The sequence below is a fragment of the Aegilops tauschii genome, chromosome 7, assembly GCF_002575655.3.
Source record: "Aegilops tauschii subsp. strangulata cultivar AL8/78 chromosome 7, Aet v6.0, whole genome shotgun sequence".
Lineage (NCBI taxonomy): Eukaryota > Viridiplantae > Streptophyta > Magnoliopsida > Poales > Poaceae > Aegilops > Aegilops tauschii.
Window position 1 is genome coordinate 399,862,820 of NC_053041.3, and position 18,820 is coordinate 399,881,639.

Genomic DNA, 18,820 nt, shown 5'->3' on the forward strand with positions numbered 1-18,820 from the left:
AAATAGGGCACCAAGTGATGGCAAATTTTGCATCACTTGGGCCGCTCAAGCAAAATGCGTGCAGCCCCAACTGCCACGCGAAACCTTCCCGACCCCATGGACGCCTCCTAAAACCTGGCGGCCACCAATGCTGCTCCGGCGCACCTCACCATGGCCGCCTCCACGGCGATGTACATTTTACATTATTTGTTGAAGTTGGAGGTTTTTTGGCGATATGAATTTTATATCATCCGTTGGAGTTGGAGGATTTTTGTGATGTAAAACCCCATTTTTTGATGATGTAAATTTTAATTGAAGCACTATTTGGTGATTTATTTCACATCATCTATTAAAGATGCTCTTACATATGCTCATTTCAGCGACAGTTAATTCCGAATGGAGGTGTACATACTTTGTGTTTCGTCAACTTTGTGAGTTATAATAAGGCATTTTTATTTGAGTTATTAATCTTACTATCAAGAGCTTGGATATTGGCATGAATGCTAATTCCTGGGAGTTAATGAAATTAAATGGAATTACTTTTTTCTTTTCTTTTTTGTCCAGAAAAAGGACAAGTCTATCACATGTGAAGTAATGAAATAATGCCAAAACATATCAATCAAGATTCGAGTAGGACCCTTATGATGGTCCTAAGAAGGTTTTTCGTGACCACCAAGGCACCAACCCTAAACACGTACGGCACAAGTTTGCACTGTCAAAACGTTGCCCTCGTTTAGCAAATCAAGCATGGCAATTTCGCTTGCTCTCACAAGAGAAAACACAACGGAAATCATTCATTGATAAATATCCTTTTTTTCTGGCATCAATTGATAATTATCCTAGTACAATTAGAAATTATACTTTTTTTGGCAAGGCCCAAAGTTGAACTAACAATATAGCAAAAGCAGATATTGCAATAATCTATTTTTTAATAATTTCTTTGCATGTAATCCTTTAAAAAATTGCATGCCATAGATGGTCATGTTCTTTCTTTGTAAAGATTCATATTTTTTAGGTGAAGATTCACATGTTTATGGCATAAAGTGCATCTTGCATCTTCTTTGCAATAATTTATGAGGAGCGCTACATGAATGATCTGAAAAGATCGATCACTCCGCCCGCCATCGGATGGAGCCCAAAATAGCCGTCTGATTGATCGCCATGTGAGTGTTAGCCTTTGTAATGCGGTCGTGTTGTTGCAACAGGAGCCTTGTTGCAAACACCTCCCAAACCATTATATTCCTTATGAAACAAGACCCGTGTTGTAGAAAAAAAACTGCGTTGCTGACAGAGCATCGCTAGCCTTTGCAACAAGGATAGTGTTGCGCTAGGGCCCTCTGCAATAAGAGGCTTGTTGCAATCACCCCAAAACATATCCTTCTGAAACACGACCTCTGTTGTAGAAACAAAATCCCCTTCGCCTAAGAAAACAGAGTTGGGGAGGTCTCCACCGACGGGGACCTGTGCCTTCGTCGTTGTCGTGGAGATCTACGTCGATCGTCACCACTGCAGGTCCAGCCGTTGACGCGGGTCGTATGCATCGGTCATCGCCGCTGCGGATCCAGCGGCCGCCGTAGGTCGGGGAGCTGTGTCGTAGACAATATGGATCCAACCACGACCGCCTCCCTCGCCCTAGCCGCTCTGCAGCAGACCGACTGTTGCGCTTGAAAGGTTTGCAACAAGGATGGTGTTGCAAACCTCATTCACCTTGGGGGGGGGGGGGGGGGGGGTTGTGTGTGTTGCGGGTCGTCAGATCAGATTCTAATTGGACGGTTGGCCGAGTGAAAGCATTTCCGATAATTTATTCTTCTTCCCCCTCTGTAAATTATATATTTGATTCTCCTCCAAGAAATTCCCAAATGAACACGGCATGGCATATGTGGTGAGCAACCATATGAAACAACAAAAAGAAATTCCGAAATGAACATACATGACCGGATACCATCCTCCGTGTGCACCCCAATAATTGCTGTTCCACCACGCCAAAACACCATCTCGTCTCACCGACTGACCGCGTGGACCCACACATCATGTTCATTCCCCTCCAGAGCGAAACGCACCTGTCTCCCGATTGGTCGGACGCGCCGTGCCGTTACCCCCGAACCCACTTGTCAGTGAGGGGTCCCGCCCCTCACAGTCTGGAACGCGCCGCGTGCCACCGACGCGCGGGGCCGCCTGGCCCACACGTCGGTTCCGTGCACGCGGGTATAAACCCCACCGCTGCCGCTGCGGCGACGACTTCCTTCCCACCTCACCGCAAACCACCGCTTCGGTTTCTGCGACCACCACCTCCGCACCCCCGGCAATCGCGGCGGCGAGGGAGGGAGCGTGCTCGCCGTCGCGCCGCCGACGCGTAGCGCGGTGTGAATGAATGGTGCGGCCTCTCGTCTGGCGTTCTCGTGGATCTGAGCTCTTCCTGCTGGGGTGGTGAGGAGTCGACGGACGGGCGGACGGGAGGTTCCCGAAATGGCGATATCGGCCAAGGAGCGCAAGCTGAGCAGGCTTGGCAGTGGTAAGGCGGTAAACGGAGGAGGAGGCGGGAGCCTCGGCGCGAGGGGTGGTCACCGGCCGCCGACGGCGGGGGGACGGCGGAGACTGTTCGCCGTGTTCTTCGCGTTCCTCTGCGCCGGCGCGGTCGTCTTCGGCGGGGTGCACGCCATTGGAGGTGAGCCGCTTCCCCTGCCCCTGGAATCTGGAGCCCACGTGGGCCAAATTGGTTTGGGTTTAGGTAGGATAGTGGAATTATTTATTTTCTCAGGGAAATCTCGTGGTGGGATCATTTCGAATGATTTTGGAAGAAAGACCACACAAAAAACTTTTTTTTACATGCGAAATTTTGTTTGGGTTCGATGTTCATCGTCTGGATGATGAAAAAATAGAAGTTGGACTCTTTCTCGCGAGGTTGCCGTTAGATCTGATTGGAGTCCTACCATTCACCGGAAAAATTGCAGTTCTTATCACTCGATTCTTGCCTCAATTATAGCAGCTTGCTGTTTCTGAATTGTAACTCTAGCCATCCAGTCAGTCACATGCTGCTGCCTTTTGACTGATTGATCCCAGAATAGAACACAAATGCAGCGTCCTTGTGATGCAGCGTCACATGAAGAATGACTGTTTTGTGCGTCCGAATTTAGGCACGCTAAATCCGTTTGGCTATTTCTTCATGTGATGTGCTAATTGATCTTGTGTTCTTGTGATGCAGCGTCCTTCCGGCCGGTGCTCTTGACGGCCTGGCCGTCCGCGACCCTTAACGCCCTCTCCTCGGAGCGCCGGGTGCAGCAAGCTGGAGGCAACGGTGCTGGCACCGTTTTAGCGTCTGTCCAAATCCGGCATGCTGTCGCTCTGCCGGACCATGTTCTCGTAATCCTCAGTGACGGATCATTGCTGCCAGCTCCCGGGCACTTCGAGTGCCTCTACTCCACTGCCAACTCAATGCAGCTGCGCCGTCGTCCCCTCTCAGTTGCTGCCTTGCCGGATGGACCCAGCCTCGTGCATTGCCCTGCCGGACCATCTGAGATGGCTGTGTCCCTGTCGCTGTCCCAGTCACCTCCGGTGACACCATTCCAATGGGATCAGCTCGTGTACACCGCACTTCTTGACAGCCGGGACAACTCCACCGTTGTGTTTGCCAAAGGGATGAACCTCCGTCCAGGCCGTCTCGGTGTGCCATCACGGTATGAGTGTGTCTTTGGCCGGGACCTGTCGAAGCCGAAGCTCGTTGTCACCTCCCCTGTGGTTTCTGCTGCGCAGGAGACATTCCGGTGTGTGACACCTGTCCGCATTCGCCGGTACCTCAGGATGACAGCTGATGGAAACATCAACAGAAACAGTGCTGGCAAGCCTATGCTGGTCTCCATCAGGACTAAGGGCCGGGGGAGCTCTACACTCCCCTCAATCGCGCAACCAGAGCCACTTCATAGGTATAACAGGCATCGGCATACAAGGCATCGGCAGCAGAAGGTACACTCGATGTGTGTGTGCACCATGCTGCGCAACCAAGCACGGTTCTTGCGGGAATGGGTCATGTACCACTCCCATATCGGAGTGCAACGGTGGTTCATCTATGACAACAACAGCGATGATGGCATCGAGGAAGTCCTTGGTTCCATGGATCCATCCGCATACAATGCGACACGCCACTTGTGGCCTTGGATGAAATCTCAGGAGGCTGGATTTGCACATTGTGCACTCAGGGCGCGGGAGAGCTGCGAGTGGGTGGGGTTCATCGACATCGATGAGTTCCTGCACTTCCCTGGGAACCAAACCCTACAAGATGTCCTCCGGAATTACTCAAGCAGGCCAAGGATTGGTGAACTCAGGACTGCGTGCCACAGCTTTGGTCCATCAGGTCGGACTAAGATTCCGAAAAAAGGCGTCACGACAGGCTACACCTGCCGGCTGGCTGCGCCGGAGCGGCACAAGTCAATTGTCAGGCCAGATGCACTGAATCCATCACTGATCAACGTGGTGCACCACTTCCATCTGAAGGAAGGGATGAAGTATGCGAATATTGGCCAGGGAGTGATGCTGATCAATCACTACAAATACCAAGTCTGGGAGGTGTTCAAAGAAAAGTTTGCTGGCCGCGTGGCGACCTATGTTGCCGATTGGCAGGACGAGGAGAATGTTGGATCCAGGGACAGGGCGCCAGGTCTAGGGACCAAACCGGTGGAACCGGAGGATTGGCCAAGTCGGTTCTGTGAAGTATATGACACTGGTTTGAAAGATTTTGTACACAAAGAATTCACAGATCCACAGACTGGAAGTCTTCCATGGTAGATGGGTAAGGACGGCATTTGATCCGCACAGCACACGGTACATGATATGGAGAGAAAAACAGATAACGAAAGAAGAAACACGAAATTAAGTTAGGTGGTAGAGTGGGTTTTGCACTTCGGTATATTTTTAGACCTTGTTGTTAGGTTTGCTGTCCTTAATTTAGAAGCATCATTTTTTTTTCACTGATCATACTATCTAAGAGAGAAATGATTCTTTTGTAGATACAGATAAGTAAACAGCTCACTGTCGAAAGAGAGAATGCATAGATTGAAGTGCTTGACTTTGTTTCCCTGTGTTTTCGTCTAATCCTACTGTGGCTGCGAGCAACTAAAATTATAGTGCTTAATTTGTTCGTCCCCAATCTGAAATCTGCGCAAATTCGTTATGGAGTTATGGGGAGTTGGGGACAAAGATGGTACACCTTGCTTGATGTAGTCTTGTAAGAATATTAGACTTTTCTGGGAGAAATGACCTATGCCGCCTGCTTTCTTTTACTTTCTATATACATGATGGCAACCTTACGCTTAGCATCTTTAGATGTAACCCGTAGTTGCTTTGGGAAAGTGCCATTCTCTGTCAAACCAGCTATTCTCTTGCACAAATAGAGAAATCAAATCTAACGCCACTGGATCCACATCAAGATCACTGTCATCACGAGCTTTTTTCCGGCAGATCACTCTCACAATCATTGCGTTCTTCTCCATCTTTCATTACTGAGGTTTCAGAGGTTTGGTTACTTGCTTACTTAACCAGTTAACCTTGCACACAGACAAGCACACTCTAGTCAAGACCTAGGCTTCTTTTCCTCTTTAAAATGTACTGCCTTCTTACTTTATCCATTTATCATCATTTAAAGTTTCTTGAAGGGATGGCCTTATCTACTCTCCAACGGTTCCAGTTGTGTATATTATTCTACCACTACCACTACCACTATCCCTATGTTTACAGGACAGGGTTCCTCATAGTTAAAAGTCAAAGCAAGGAATCAAACAGAGAAAACCCTTTTTTTTGTTTCCTAATCCCGACCCCCTAAACCAGCCAATTGTTGCCATATGTTAGTTTAGCTGTGCTAATCAAGGAGAGCTCTGGACAAACAACCCAAGAGCCGGCTGGCGAGTGTCGATTGGCTTGGTGCCTTCTGGGGATGCTGCCGTCTGGTGGTGCTGAGGATGAGTAAACTACACATTTTGAGCTGTGATTTGGCGTCTTGGTGCTGGTGCCCCGTCGGTTTACGATGCTACAACGTCTACATGTATAATAATAATAATAATGACAATATTTTGGATGCAGCGCATGTATGTAGACATGTGAGCTGCCGTCCATGATGAGCTGAATACTGTTCCTAGGTGGCTGCTTGGATGGTTCTTGAATTTGGCAGCAGGTGCCTGGTTTCTGGCTGGAAGGGTATGCTGGCACCTTTGCTTGTCTCTCTGGCACAGCAAAGTTGTGCTTGCTGCAAGGAGGTGCTGTAGCCTGCCTGTTGCTGATGACACTGGGCAGAATGCAACGGTTCACATGGGGTTTGCTGCTGGGTTCCACGCGAATTGCAGCAGTTGTGCGTTTTGCAAGTGCGGAGACAGTCACGAGAAACCATTCGATTCTCGTACTTGCAGGTCCGAAATACAGATGTTCATTTATGTTCTCACCAGAAAGCTTTTTTTTGCCTCCCATCGCTTGAAACTTTGAGTAGCTGCCAAACCATATGATTTGTACAGAGTGGATGCGCCTGCCATTGCTGTTTCTCTTGCCCTTTCTGAATACGTACCAAATAAAAGAAATACGGCAGAAAAATACTCAAATACAGGTTCAGTGGCGGGCCTCATGTTAGGCGGTCAGTCGGATGAGGAGCTGCTGTCTACTGAGGCAAAACTCCAGAAGCCATCTTCCGCTGCTGTGCTGGAGCATTCGACCGTTCTGCAAGTAAACGCCAGCCGCATGCATGCACGGTCGCCAACTCGGCGAATCGCCAGAAAATCGAAGCAGAAGAAGAAGGGCAGTCCCAATCATACGCCTAATAACACCAAACTCCCCCCGCGTGGCAAAATGAAATGGACGTGTTCATGTTTCTTCTCCCTTCTCGTCGTTTCCTTCACGTCCTTTTTTCTCACTTATTATCACCAACACGCGTTAAAACGTGGAATCATTCCTTACCTTTTTCCTTTTGATTGAAGAAGAGCGAATTGAAAAGCGTCAGCTGCCACTGGGCCGACACTGAAGCCAATACCAACTGCCATTAGTCCGTCTTGCAACCCGCTCGGTTTAAATGATCATGCATCTTGCTTTTGAAGAAAATGGGGAAAAGTTCAGGCCCTTGGTTTTCCTAGTCGGAGAGGGTAGCCCGGTTTTCTTTTCTACTAGACGAGTAATCTTTTTCATCAGGCATCCATATACGGAGTAGTATATGATTAATTACTGAAGAATTTTGGAACCACTGCAAAACATAGCCATGAGTTACAAGATTTAGATCATTTTTCAGGATATGGAACTGCCAATTTGTGTATCGCCAGTGAATTCATTCATTCGCAAAGCAGAGGGGAAAATGAACTCTTTGTTCTTGCAGCTGCAGGGCTCTTAGCCCGCTGAATCTGGCCCATTTATGGGCCAACTATAAGTCAGCTCCGTGTGTTTCCTCTAAGCTGCACAATGCAGCTTCCCTTGACCAAAATAATAATAATATAGTTTTACACACTACACCTCTCAAAATAGAAATGGATGAAAAGATTATTAGGCCCTGTTTGTTTCAGCTTCGCTTGGATTTTAATCACCTGTGGATTGCTTCAGGTTCACCACACCGAAGTGGCACTGTTTGTTTCAAATTCCAGATTCAGCTTCACTGGCAAAGCTGAATCTGGTCGCAGAATGTGAAACAAACGGGGCCTTAGTCCCTCCGATCCATATTAATTGTCGCAGCTTCAATAGAACTTTACTAAAGTTCATAAAGGAGGGAGTAGATAAAGTCTTTGCAACAGCAAACCATCAATTCTATTCCAATAGAAGAACACATGGCGTTGAGCCATTGCAGCAAACTGGCGATTCTACCAGAATTACACACACTCACACAGTGCTTTGAGATATACTAGGTACATAACATCCATAGCAGGACTTTCAATCCCAAAGATGCATGAAATTCACCCTACCTAGCCAAGTCCTACCTCCTCCTAAATGAATTAGGGATCCCCACAAAATAAGTTAAGTTCCTCCTCCAACTACAGAAATATAACTGAAGTTGCATGGTCGGAATTCTTTGTCTGACAAACCATCAGTAAATGTAGCTTCTTGGTTCATCTGAAAGAAGGAAACTCTCCTCCAGGAAGCTCCCAGTTGTCACGCCCATCATCGTCGGTGGTTCGCTCCTTCGACCCCTGTTCATCGTCAAATGGATATGGACCCTTGAAACGCCTGCCAGACCAAACTATTAGCACCAATTAAGCAATCAATAAGAAAAATGGTACAGTTGGAATGAACTCAAGGTGCTTCCGGATCACTTATGTATAATCGTGTACTTTACAAACGTTGACAGGCCCCTTGCACACTACAAAGTTTAGTTTAATTTTGCTAACCCCTTGCACACTACAAAGTTTAGTTTAAATTTTGCTACACAATTCTTCAACGAATAATCGACTTGGAATCTATTATAGGTTTCGTTTCTACGTACTGTAAACGCATACTATCAGCATGAATTCATGATTAAAAATGACACCACAAATGACAGATACGAAGATGACAGTCCATAATCAATCCAAATAATGTGCACAGATACACAACTCTACATATATCATTTGAAATTCATGATCACTTCCATTCTGAACTAGTTTGTAGTACAGTACATAATACAGCTACCGTTGATTGGTTCAATTGCTACTCTGTAATACTCCCTCCATCCCAAAATAAGTGTCTTGACCTTATTACAACTTTGTACTAGAGTTAGTATAAAGTTGAGACACTTATTTTGGGACGGAGGGAGTATATGTACGGTGGTCTGATGTTTAACATAGCAATCTAATGTGGCATGAGTTTGCTGCTTAATTTCGATCGAATTCATGTGGACGAAATGTTGCTAACATGGATCAGACACAATTGTACAACATTAATCAGTAATCATGTGATCTGTAGCACTTAAAATGGATAGGGCAATAGAGCAACCATTAGTGAGAGAAGATGAACAGGGGAGGGGTTGGGGGGTGGGTGCAAAATGATCGAATTTGCTCATTGGTCCCAACGGTAGGATCACGGGATCAAGCAACAGATCGATGGATGGAGCGGGGCGCACCTGCGGCTGAACCTCCATGCGGCGTCGCGGGACTTTCGCTTGCGCTTGTCCCGCGCGTTCTCGTGCCGCCGCCGCCGCCTGACCTCGTGCATGACGCCGGCTCGCCCCACCTCCCGCGTGAACTGCCGCAGCAGATCGCCCCCGTCCACGTCCTCGTCCCCCGCGTCCACCTTCGCGTTGTGGTACTTGGGGTTGGCCGCCGGCGCCCACGGCGAGGTGGGGGCGGAGGCGGAGACCGAGAGGGAGAGCGCGACGGCAGGAGGAGATCCAAGCGGGAAGGAGGCGACCGTGGCCCGCGATCCAGCGTGGAGGAGAGAAGGCGGTGCTGCCGATGAGAAGAAGGATCGTGCGACGGCCGTGGTTGGCATGGTGGTAGACAGGTGGCGCTCGCCGGCGACGGACGGGGACAGGGTGGCGGTGGGCTTTGGGGTTTCGGCCGGATCGAGAAAGTAGGTAGAAAGCTACTAGTACTACAATTGGGCTTACATTTATTTTTCATACCAACTAATACTGGGCTTACATGGCAGGCCACCGGAAACAGCAAAGCTAATCTGCAGCCTCAGAAAAAAAGAGTGCATCCTGTCGGTAACACCAAAGCTGGGGCTATTGCTTTTTTTAGGAAGGCCATCATGGCAGGCTTTATTGAATTATAGAACACTTACATCGTCCACGAGCTTACTGACAATGACATTAGATGGCTCGTTTAACCAACTGAGATTCGACTTATTACAAAGAAAGAAGTTAGCTAGCACATGCGCCGCTTGATTACAAGAACGAATACAATGCTTAAAAATGACCTTCCCAATCGACGTACTAATATCAACGCATTCCGCGAAGAGAGCCGCAGCTTCATCCCACCATCTTTCTTGGCCATTGCAGAAGTTAATTACCTGAAGAGAATCTGATTCCGCTTCAATATGGTTTAGTCCTAGAGAGTTGGCAAAGAATAGCCCATCCCTCATGGCCACCGCCTCCATTATAATTGCATCCGCCGCCACCGGTACAAAATTGCATTGCGCGGCAATGAAGTTTCCATGAATATCCCTCATAACAGCCGCAGTTGCCCCACTCCCTTCATCTGGAGAAAAGGCTGCATCAACATTTAGTTTTGTGTATCCTGGGTCCGGCTTACACCATTTAGTCTCTGGCATTACATGTGAACTTGTCAATGAATTCTGGAAATTTGAAGCAATCGATAGAATGGATATGGGCCATCTCCAAGAAGGTGGCACCGGCTCATCATGTGTCATTCACCTACGTATCCACCACAAGTACCATGCTCCCACCATTAGTGCTTGTTTGAAGTTGACATTAGAATGTACCATTAGTAGATCATCCGGAAGGGTTACAAGATGTTCGAATATAATCGAGCCTGACCTATCCACTGGTACAACATCTTCCACCAGTTGCAACATCCCAAGACGCCTCCACACTTCCTTTGCATGCACACATAGAAATAAAAGATGCCTAATATCCTCAGCACCTTGATGGCATATCGGGCACGCCCCATTAGAACTAATGTGTCTATTTGTCAGGATTGCTTTTAGCGGAACGATTCCTCGCAGAACCCTCCACCCAAAAAATCCGAATTCTACGTGGGACTTGCACTTTCCAAAGTGTATTCCACAGTGCCAAAGGCGCTGAACCACCAGCCATCTCCATCATATTTGCATGTGCCCTATAAGTGTGCATCCATTGCAAATGGTACGCAATTTTCACTGAAAAAATTCCAGTGCAATTAGGTTGCCAGGCAATGAAATCCTCAAATGCGTGTGTGTTGAGTGGGATCTGGAGTATTCTTCTAACATCCACAGGGTAGAAAAGGCTCTATAATAGCTTTTCATCCCACTCCCCGGTCACCGGATCAATGAGTTCACAAACTCTTGTAATAATTGATTGGCCTCTCAGTGTAATTACCTTCATATCTGAGCTTGTAGGTATCCAAAGATCCCTCCATATATTTACCTCCTCACCAGTACCAATCCTCCATATGTAACCTTTCTTGAATGTATCAAGGCCCTTTAAAATACTTTGCCATGTAAATGATGACCCATTCTTTGGGGTAGCATCCAAAAGAGTTCCATTGGGGTAGTATTTAGCTTTCAGTACTTTTGCAACCAAGGAATCTGGATTAGTGATGAGCCTCCAGCACTGCTTAGCTAGCATAGCTAAGTTGAATGAATATAAATCACGAAATCCCATACCTCCCTCATTTTTTTGGAATACATAGCTTCCACCACGCCATCCAATGCATTTTCCTGTGCTCTTCATCATCACCCCACCAAAATTGTGCAATAATATCTGTGATTTCTTTGCAAATTCCTTTTGAAAGACTAAAAACTGACATGGCAAAAACTGGAATGGCCTGTGCCACAGACTTTAATAAAATCTCTTTACCTCCAATTGATAGTTGTTTCTCCATCCAACCTATCAATCTTGCTTTAATTCTGTCAACGAAATGCCTGAAACAGCCACTTTTGTCAGCTCCCATAATTGCTGGCAACCCAAGATACTTGTCAGATAATGCTTCTGTGTCAATATGAAGAATTTGACTAATTTCTGCTTTTGAAACAACTGAGATGTTGGGACTGAAGAAAATGCTAGACTTGGCCAAACTCACCATTTGTCCTGAACTTGCACAATAGGTATCCAGTACGTTTTGTAAGGAAGTTGCATTCATCACATCTGCTCTCATAAGAATTAGAGAATTGTCAGCAAAGAAAAGGTGTGAAACTGACGGTGCATTTCTGCACACTCTAATCCCATCTATGCCACCAACTTCTTCTTCAAACGTCAACATACTGGACAACCCTTCCGCACAAAGAAGGAACAAATAAGGGGAGAGGGGGTCCCCTTGCCGAATCCCCCTAGTAGGGGTAAATATCTCAGTCTCCTGGGAGTTGAATCTGACCTTATATCTAACAAAAGACACACAGGCCATTATCATGTCTATCCAACCAGTATCAAAACCAAGTTTTTCCATCATAGCTCTCAAGAATATCCACTCAACCCGGTCATAGGCCTTATGCATATTCAATTTCACTGCACATAGCCCCCTGCGACCTTCTCTTGAGTTTTTTTATCTTATGGACACACTCATATGCTATTAGTACATTATCAGTAATTAAACGTCCCGGAACAAATGCACTTTGAGTGGGGGAGGGATAATGTCAAGTAGAATACCTTTCAGTCTAGCAGCCAACATCTTTGAGATAATTTTGTAAAACACATTACATAGACTGATATGTCTATATTGTGTAATTTATTCAGTCTACCTTGGGAATGAGTACAATGGACGTATCATTCCACTCTGCCGGGATCTGCCCTGTATTGATCGCAAACAACACCTCCTAGGAAATCTCATCACCAATAATATGCCAGAACTTCTTAAAAAATATAGCATGGAGACCATCAGGGCCAAGCACCTTGAGATCTCCTATACTGTGCACAGCCTTACGTACATCATCATGGGTATACGGGTCTAATAACATTTCATTCATTTGCTCAGTAACTTTCGTTTGCACATTTTGTAGAACAACAGGGTTAACATGGTTTACTTCTGAAGCAAAGAGGTTACCGAAATAATTCTGGACATGTATGTTGACTGCTGATGTACCTTCAATCACATTCCCCTGGTCATCATTTAATTTTTTATCAAGTTCTTCTTACGCCTCGCCGAAGCAAATGCTTGGAAGAAACCTGTGTTCCGATCCCCATGCTTGAGCCATCCTGCTCTAGATCGCTGCATGACATGTATCTCCTCGAGTTATAGCAGAAACTCGATTAGCTCAGGCAGTTCTTTCCTTTTCGATTCACTTTCATCATTCATAGGGCCAGACATAATTTTCTCGAGCTCTTTCTGTGCTTTCCGAAGTCTCTTTTTGGGCTTCTTCAAAACTCTCTGATCCCAATCATGGAACTGATTGTGCATGCAATTTAGTGTTTCATAGACCGTATTTTGTCCCGCAGCTGCGCTTGCCGAGTCCCATGCCTCCTGGACGACATCCGAGAATGACTGTTCACGCAGCCACCTCGCCTCAAATTTCTTGCTTGCTACACCATTGGCCGCCACTCCCGAGTAATACTCTGTGTCCACACACAAGGGTCTATGATCTGAATGATTATAGTTTAAATTTTGTAATGCAGCATGAGGATAAAGAGTGGACCATGCATCATTAACCAAGCCCCTATCCAGTCGTTCTCTAATCCTGCCTCGAAACCACGTGAATTGGTCTCCCACATATCCCATGTCCCTCAACTCGCAGTCCTCAATGGTTGCGTGAAAGGCGTGCATATACTGCTGTGGTCTTGGATTACCACCTTCTTTCTCATGTAGGAATTGTATTTCATTCAAATCCCCAATCAGAAGCCATGGTAATGTATTATTATGATGCAATCTTCTCATTCTCTCCCATGTTCTATGCTTGTGTTCCCAGCGGAATTCACCATACATGCCGGTTAATCTCCATTCGTTATTCTGTTCATCCGTCACTCTAACATCAATGAACATAGGATCAAGTTCCATGCGCTGCACTTTTATTTCTTTCCTCCACAATAACATCAGTCCACCTTTCCTTCCATCTCCAGCACATACCAATTTCTGATCCATTCTCAATCTCCTCCTCAAACACTCTGCCGGATAGCTTTCTAAGTGTGTCTCCGACAAAAACATCACATCTGGGCCGCAGCTTCGCTGGACATCCAACAAAGCACGAACCGCCGGGGCGTTACCAAGCCCCCAGCAGTTCCAACATAACAGTTTCATTGCTGCACTAGAGAGCCAGCTTCAAAGAGAACCGATCGCTGTCAAACAACGCCGGGACAGAAAACCGATCACTGCACCAGGCAGCGCCGGGACAAAAAGCTTGAACAAATCCAAAAGTTGTCTTCAGATCTGATCAACAACCAAGTTCCCTAAACACTAGCAGGGAAGCTATACACCAACGCAATGGATAAATTCCTCATGGCATGCAAGCACTAGATAGACGATAAGATCGAGTCATGAAGTCAGCACCATCGCCGGACTTGTTGCCGCACAAAAGCAAGGCCGAAACTCTAGCTGAGCACACTAGACCAGCGACGGCACCTCCGGTACCGTCCTGGGAAAGAGACGCCGGCAGCCGCGCCGCCGCCACAGAGGCGGCCGACGGCGAGCCGGCTAAACCTAGTCGCCTTGGAAGTCGCCTTCCACGAGAAAAATGCTAAAGCTGGGGCTATTGCTAAAAGAAGGACCCCGATATCTCTCGAACATTTAGTTTGAGAGCTCTCCAGATCGAACGAATCGTTCGCTCGGAATGATCGAACGAAATGAAAGAAAGTGGTCAATGTGGGAGGGAGCCCAGATCGGACGATTTCTCCTGACCTAACTAGGCGGGAGCTCCTATACAGCGCTGCAGACACACGTTAATGATTCGGCGCGTGCAGTGCTGCTAGCAGGGGCTGGCCCACTAGCTTGCCGCCCTAGTTTTTTTTTTGATTTTTTTGTGACGAAAATAAAAATATGAAATCAAAAAAGGTTTACAGATTTAAAGAAAAAAGGTTCATCCATTTGAAAAAAAGTTCATATCTTTAAAAAAGGTTCATCAATTTTAAAAAAAAGTTCATCAATTTGATTTTTTCTCATTCAAACTGAAAAAAAGTCCATCCAATTTAGCAATAGTTCATTACTTTTTAAAAAGTTCAATAAATTTCAGAAAAGTTCATAGAAATTCGAAAAAAGTTCATGTATTTTTATAAAAAGATCATTGAACTGAAAAAAGTTCATAAGTAAAAAAAAGTTCATCCATTTTCAAAAAGATGTTCATCAAATTTCAAAAAAGTTCAGAGATATTCAAAAAAGTTCATCAATCTGATATTCAAAAACTGTTGAAATTTTTAAAAAGTTCATAGATATTCAAAAAATACATAGAATTTTCAAAAAAGAAAATGTCAACCCGCGCCTTGATGGGCCGGCCCATTTACTGACTCCACATGCGCCAGTTAATGAAAATGCACGTTAACTGGCGCCTGTGGCGCCAAATAGGAAATGCCTAACTAGGCAGCCTAAAACTAAAAAATGACAGCGACAACCCAGTTTGAGTGCCGTTGTAATAAAAAAAAATCCCAAAACCCAAGAAGAAAGAATGAAGAAAACAGAAAAACCTTGCAAAAAAGAGAAAGTCTTTCAAATATAGAATTCAAAAAATATATCTAGAAATTCATATGTAAAAAAATAGCTAAAGGGGGGAATATAAGAAATGTCATGGATTAGCTAATAAAAAATGACCATATACTAAATTTTCCATTGTCCCTAAAAATAGTAATTTTGCCATGTTGCAAGAAAGGACGAGATTTGCCATGGTCCTAAGAACACACATTAATGGAAAAAAATGAATAAGTTTGCCATGGTGACAAAAGTGAGGTAAGCTTGCCGTGATGCATATGTGATGCTTGCCGTGATGGCTAGCGAAAAGGACATGAAAAGCAAAAAAGGTGCGAAAGTTTGTGATGATGACCAAATTTAGTGTAAACAATGATGGAAAAATCACCATGCTACATACAAAACCAATTCCCACGATGCTCGAAAATAATAAAGCACAAAACTAAATTGCCATGGTTCAAAAAGAGAGAATAGTGTCATGAGAAGAATAAAAATCGCCATGATCATAAAACTAAAATTGCCATGATCTACAAATTAAAATTGCCATGGTCAATTACTAAAATTCCCCTGATCCATAACCTAAATTTGCCATGATACATACATTGGTTTTGCCATGGTAAATTATAAATAAATGCCATGGTCAATAACACGGCAATAACTAAATTTGTCATGATCTATAAACTAAATTTGCCATGATTCCTTTTTTCTTGCCATGGTCAACTAATAAAAAATTGCCATGGCAAATTGCTTCTATGATACCATATGATTTTTTTGAAACTTTACCATATGAATTTGCCAACAATATCATTTGCACATGGAAAAATAATAGGGAAAAAAGTTCTCTTGACACATGGCAACTATATGAATTTTGTTCCCTAGAAAAAAATGTAGACGGGACATGGAAATTGTAGTAACATTTTGGAAGTGGTCAATTACCCCCTTCGGTCCTTTTTAGTTCACATATAAGATTCGCCTGAAGCCAAACCTCGTAAAGTTTGACCAACTTTATAAAAAAATATGAACATTCACAATGTGAAACCATTATCATTAGATGCGTCGTGACTTAAATTTTCATATTGTATAACTTTAGCATTGTAGATGTTGATATTTTTTCATATAAATATGATCAAACTTTTCAAAGTTTGACTTCAAACAATTCTTATATGCAGAGTAAAAAGGACCGGAGGGAGTACTAAAGATCCCGTGATCCATAACCTAAATTTTCCATGATACATAAATTGTTTTTGCCATGGCCAGTTGCAAAAATTGCCATGGTCAATTACTAAAATTTGCGGATCCATAAACTAAATTTGCCATGATCTGGATATTCTCTTGCCATGATTCAACTACCAAATTTGCATGATAAAAATTATTGAAAATGTAGTATAAAAATTAAAAAGAGACCATGGCAGAAAAGTTTGTCATGGTTAGTTGATAGCTAGCAAGCAATTTTTCCATGGAATGAACAAAAGGAGCTCTTGCAAAAAAAAACAAGTTTAAGATGCCATGGCAAAAACATGTTTAAAAAAGTTTATCGTGGCATGTCTATACATATATTATGAAACTAGGGGGTGGCATGGCAAAAGGATCTTAGATTTTTTGCCATGGTAATATATAAGCATCTAATGGAGGTGCCATGGCAAAAACATATTAAAGTTTGCCATGTCAATTGTATGGATGTATTAGAAAACTTAGACTACGCTTGTTTTAATTGTAGTTTGAACACCATAGCAACCTAGATTCACAAAAAAGTATCACGACAAAAATAAGGGTTGGATATTAATAGCATGAACTAAAAATTGGCACGGACTGCAAAAGATTTCATCTCAATTTGCCCATAAGCGTATCAAAGGACAAAAAGGATGAATGGACACATGTAAAGAGAGGGCACTGGACAAATTCCACGAGGCAGACCTTCACGGCGCCGGTGGCTTGCAGCGCGTGGGCATACGCCCTTTCGACTATCCCGCCTGATAGCGGCCGACACGTTGGCTGACACGTGGTCCGCGTAGTGCCCGGCGGCAGGAACACGCGCCACAACGACGCCAGCTGCTCTGGCACCCCGAATGGCGCGTAGCAGACCGCTACTCGGACGCGGAAGGCGCCCAACCGCCAAACAACACCTACAATAGGATTAGCCCAGCCATGCAGCACTGCAGGCGTGTGCGACATGGTGGGTGGCTTATCCGAGGATTCCACACTCCTCTGTCAAGGATCCTATTTGCTGTTGATACGTCTCCAACGTATCTATAATTTTTTTCTTGTTCCATGCTATTATATTATCAATCTTGGATACTTTATATGCATTTTTATACTGTTTTATATCATTTTTGGGAACTAACCTATTAACCCAGTGCCTGGTGTCAGTTGTTGTTTTCTGCTTGTTTTTGGTTTTCCAGAAAATTAGTACCAAACGAAGTCCAAACGCTATGAAACTTTTTGATGATTTTTTGGACATAAGAGACCCTAGAAGCTTCAGGAGGAGACCAGAGAATGGACAAGGAGACGGCAAGGCAACCGGGCGCGCCCTGTTGCCTTGTGGGCCCCTCGAGGCTCCGTCTAACCTAATTCCACTTCTATAAATTTTCAAATATTGGGAAACCCCCAGAGAGCCATCCGAAACACTTTTTCCACCGCCACAAGCTTCTGTTCTTTCGTGATCCCATCTGGAGGCCTTTCCCGGTACTCTGTCGGAGGGGGAATCGATCACGGAGGCCTTCTGCATCATCCTTGCCGCCTTCCGATGATGTGTGAGTAGTTCACTACAAACCTACGGGTCCATAGCTAGTAGCTAGATGGCTTCTTCTCTCTCTTTGATCATCAATACAATGTTCTCATGGATCTTTTTGGAGTTCTATCCGATGTAATCTTCTTTTGCGGCGTGTTTGGTGGGATCCAATGAATTGTGGGTTTATGATAGGAATATTCATTGATAGTAATCGAGTCTTTACTGAACTTTATTATGCATGATTGTTATAGCTTTTCTCTTCGATCTATCCGTTTGGTTTGTCCAGCTAGATTGATTTTATCTCCAGTGGGAGAGGTGCTTTGTAATGGGTTCAATCTTGCGGTGCACTACATCCCAGTGACAAAGTAGGGGACAAGACACATATTTGTATTGTTGTCATTAAGGGTAAAACGACGAAGTTTATTCACATTGATTGGGTTTACTTTGTCTACATCATGTCATCTTGCTTAAGGTGTTACTCTGTTTGTCATGAACTTAATACCATAGATTTATGCTGGATAGCAGTCGATTGGTGGAGTAATAGGAGTAGATGCAGGCAGGAGTCGGTCTACTTGTCTCAGACGTGATGCCTATATACATGATCATTGCCGTGAATACGTCATAACTATGCGCTTTTTTTATCATTTGCCCAATAGTAATTTGTTCACCCACCGTATGCTATGTGTTCGAGAGAGAAGCCTCTAGTGAAAACTATGCTACGTGTTTGTCACAGTAGGTCACGTTTTCTGTCATGCATGTACATCCATGACGATTTTATGACAGAATCAAGATGGTCATACCTGTGCTATCGTAGAAGTGTTCCATAACAATACCAAAATTATCATCACGGAAGTGTCCACTTCCATGACGATAATCGGCGCGTCATGGAAGTGGTTTCGTCAAGGGTAACCGACACGTGGCATCC

The 18,820-nt window shown here is 44.7% G+C and overlaps 2 protein-coding genes across 2 annotated transcripts; one reads left to right on the plus strand and one right to left on the minus strand.

Annotated features, from left to right (window-relative positions):
- The first annotated feature begins 2,205 nt into the window (after positions 1-2,205).
- On the plus strand, positions 2,206-5,042 carry LOC109760981 (glycosyltransferase family 92 protein Os08g0121900). The gene is made up of 2 exons (XM_020319767.4): positions 2,206-2,644; positions 3,182-5,042. The coding sequence occupies exons 1-2, from the start codon at positions 2,446-2,448 to the stop codon at positions 4,756-4,758; spliced, it is 1,776 nt and encodes a 591-aa protein (XP_020175356.1). The 5' UTR covers positions 2,206-2,445; the 3' UTR covers positions 4,759-5,042.
- Positions 5,043-7,776: 2,734 nt separating this feature from the next.
- LOC109761180 (uncharacterized) lies at positions 7,777-9,488 on the minus strand. Its single transcript, XM_020319985.4, has 2 exons — positions 9,029-9,488; positions 7,777-8,157 (listed from the first exon to the last, which is right to left on the minus strand). The coding sequence occupies exons 1-2, from the start codon at positions 9,394-9,396 to the stop codon at positions 8,040-8,042; spliced, it is 486 nt and encodes a 161-aa protein (XP_020175574.1). The 5' UTR covers positions 9,397-9,488; the 3' UTR covers positions 7,777-8,039.
- Between the last annotated feature and the right edge of the window lie 9,332 nt (positions 9,489-18,820).

Bases quoted from the DNA above. Each gene is read 5' to 3' on its own strand.
- LOC109761180 (XM_020319985.4), bottom strand. From the start codon at position 9,396: ATGCCAACCACGGCCGTCGCACGATCCTTCTTCTCATCGGCAGCACCG. The intron at 8,158-9,028 runs GTGCGCCCCGCT...TTGGTCTGGCAG, and splicing joins GCATGGAGGTTCAGCCGCAG to GCGTTTCAAGGGTCCATATC.
- LOC109760981 (XM_020319767.4), top strand. From the start codon at position 2,446: ATGGCGATATCGGCCAAGGAGCGCAAGCTGAGCAGGCTTGGCAGTGGT. The intron at 2,645-3,181 runs GTGAGCCGCTTC...CTTGTGATGCAG, and splicing joins CGGGGTGCACGCCATTGGAG to CGTCCTTCCGGCCGGTGCTC.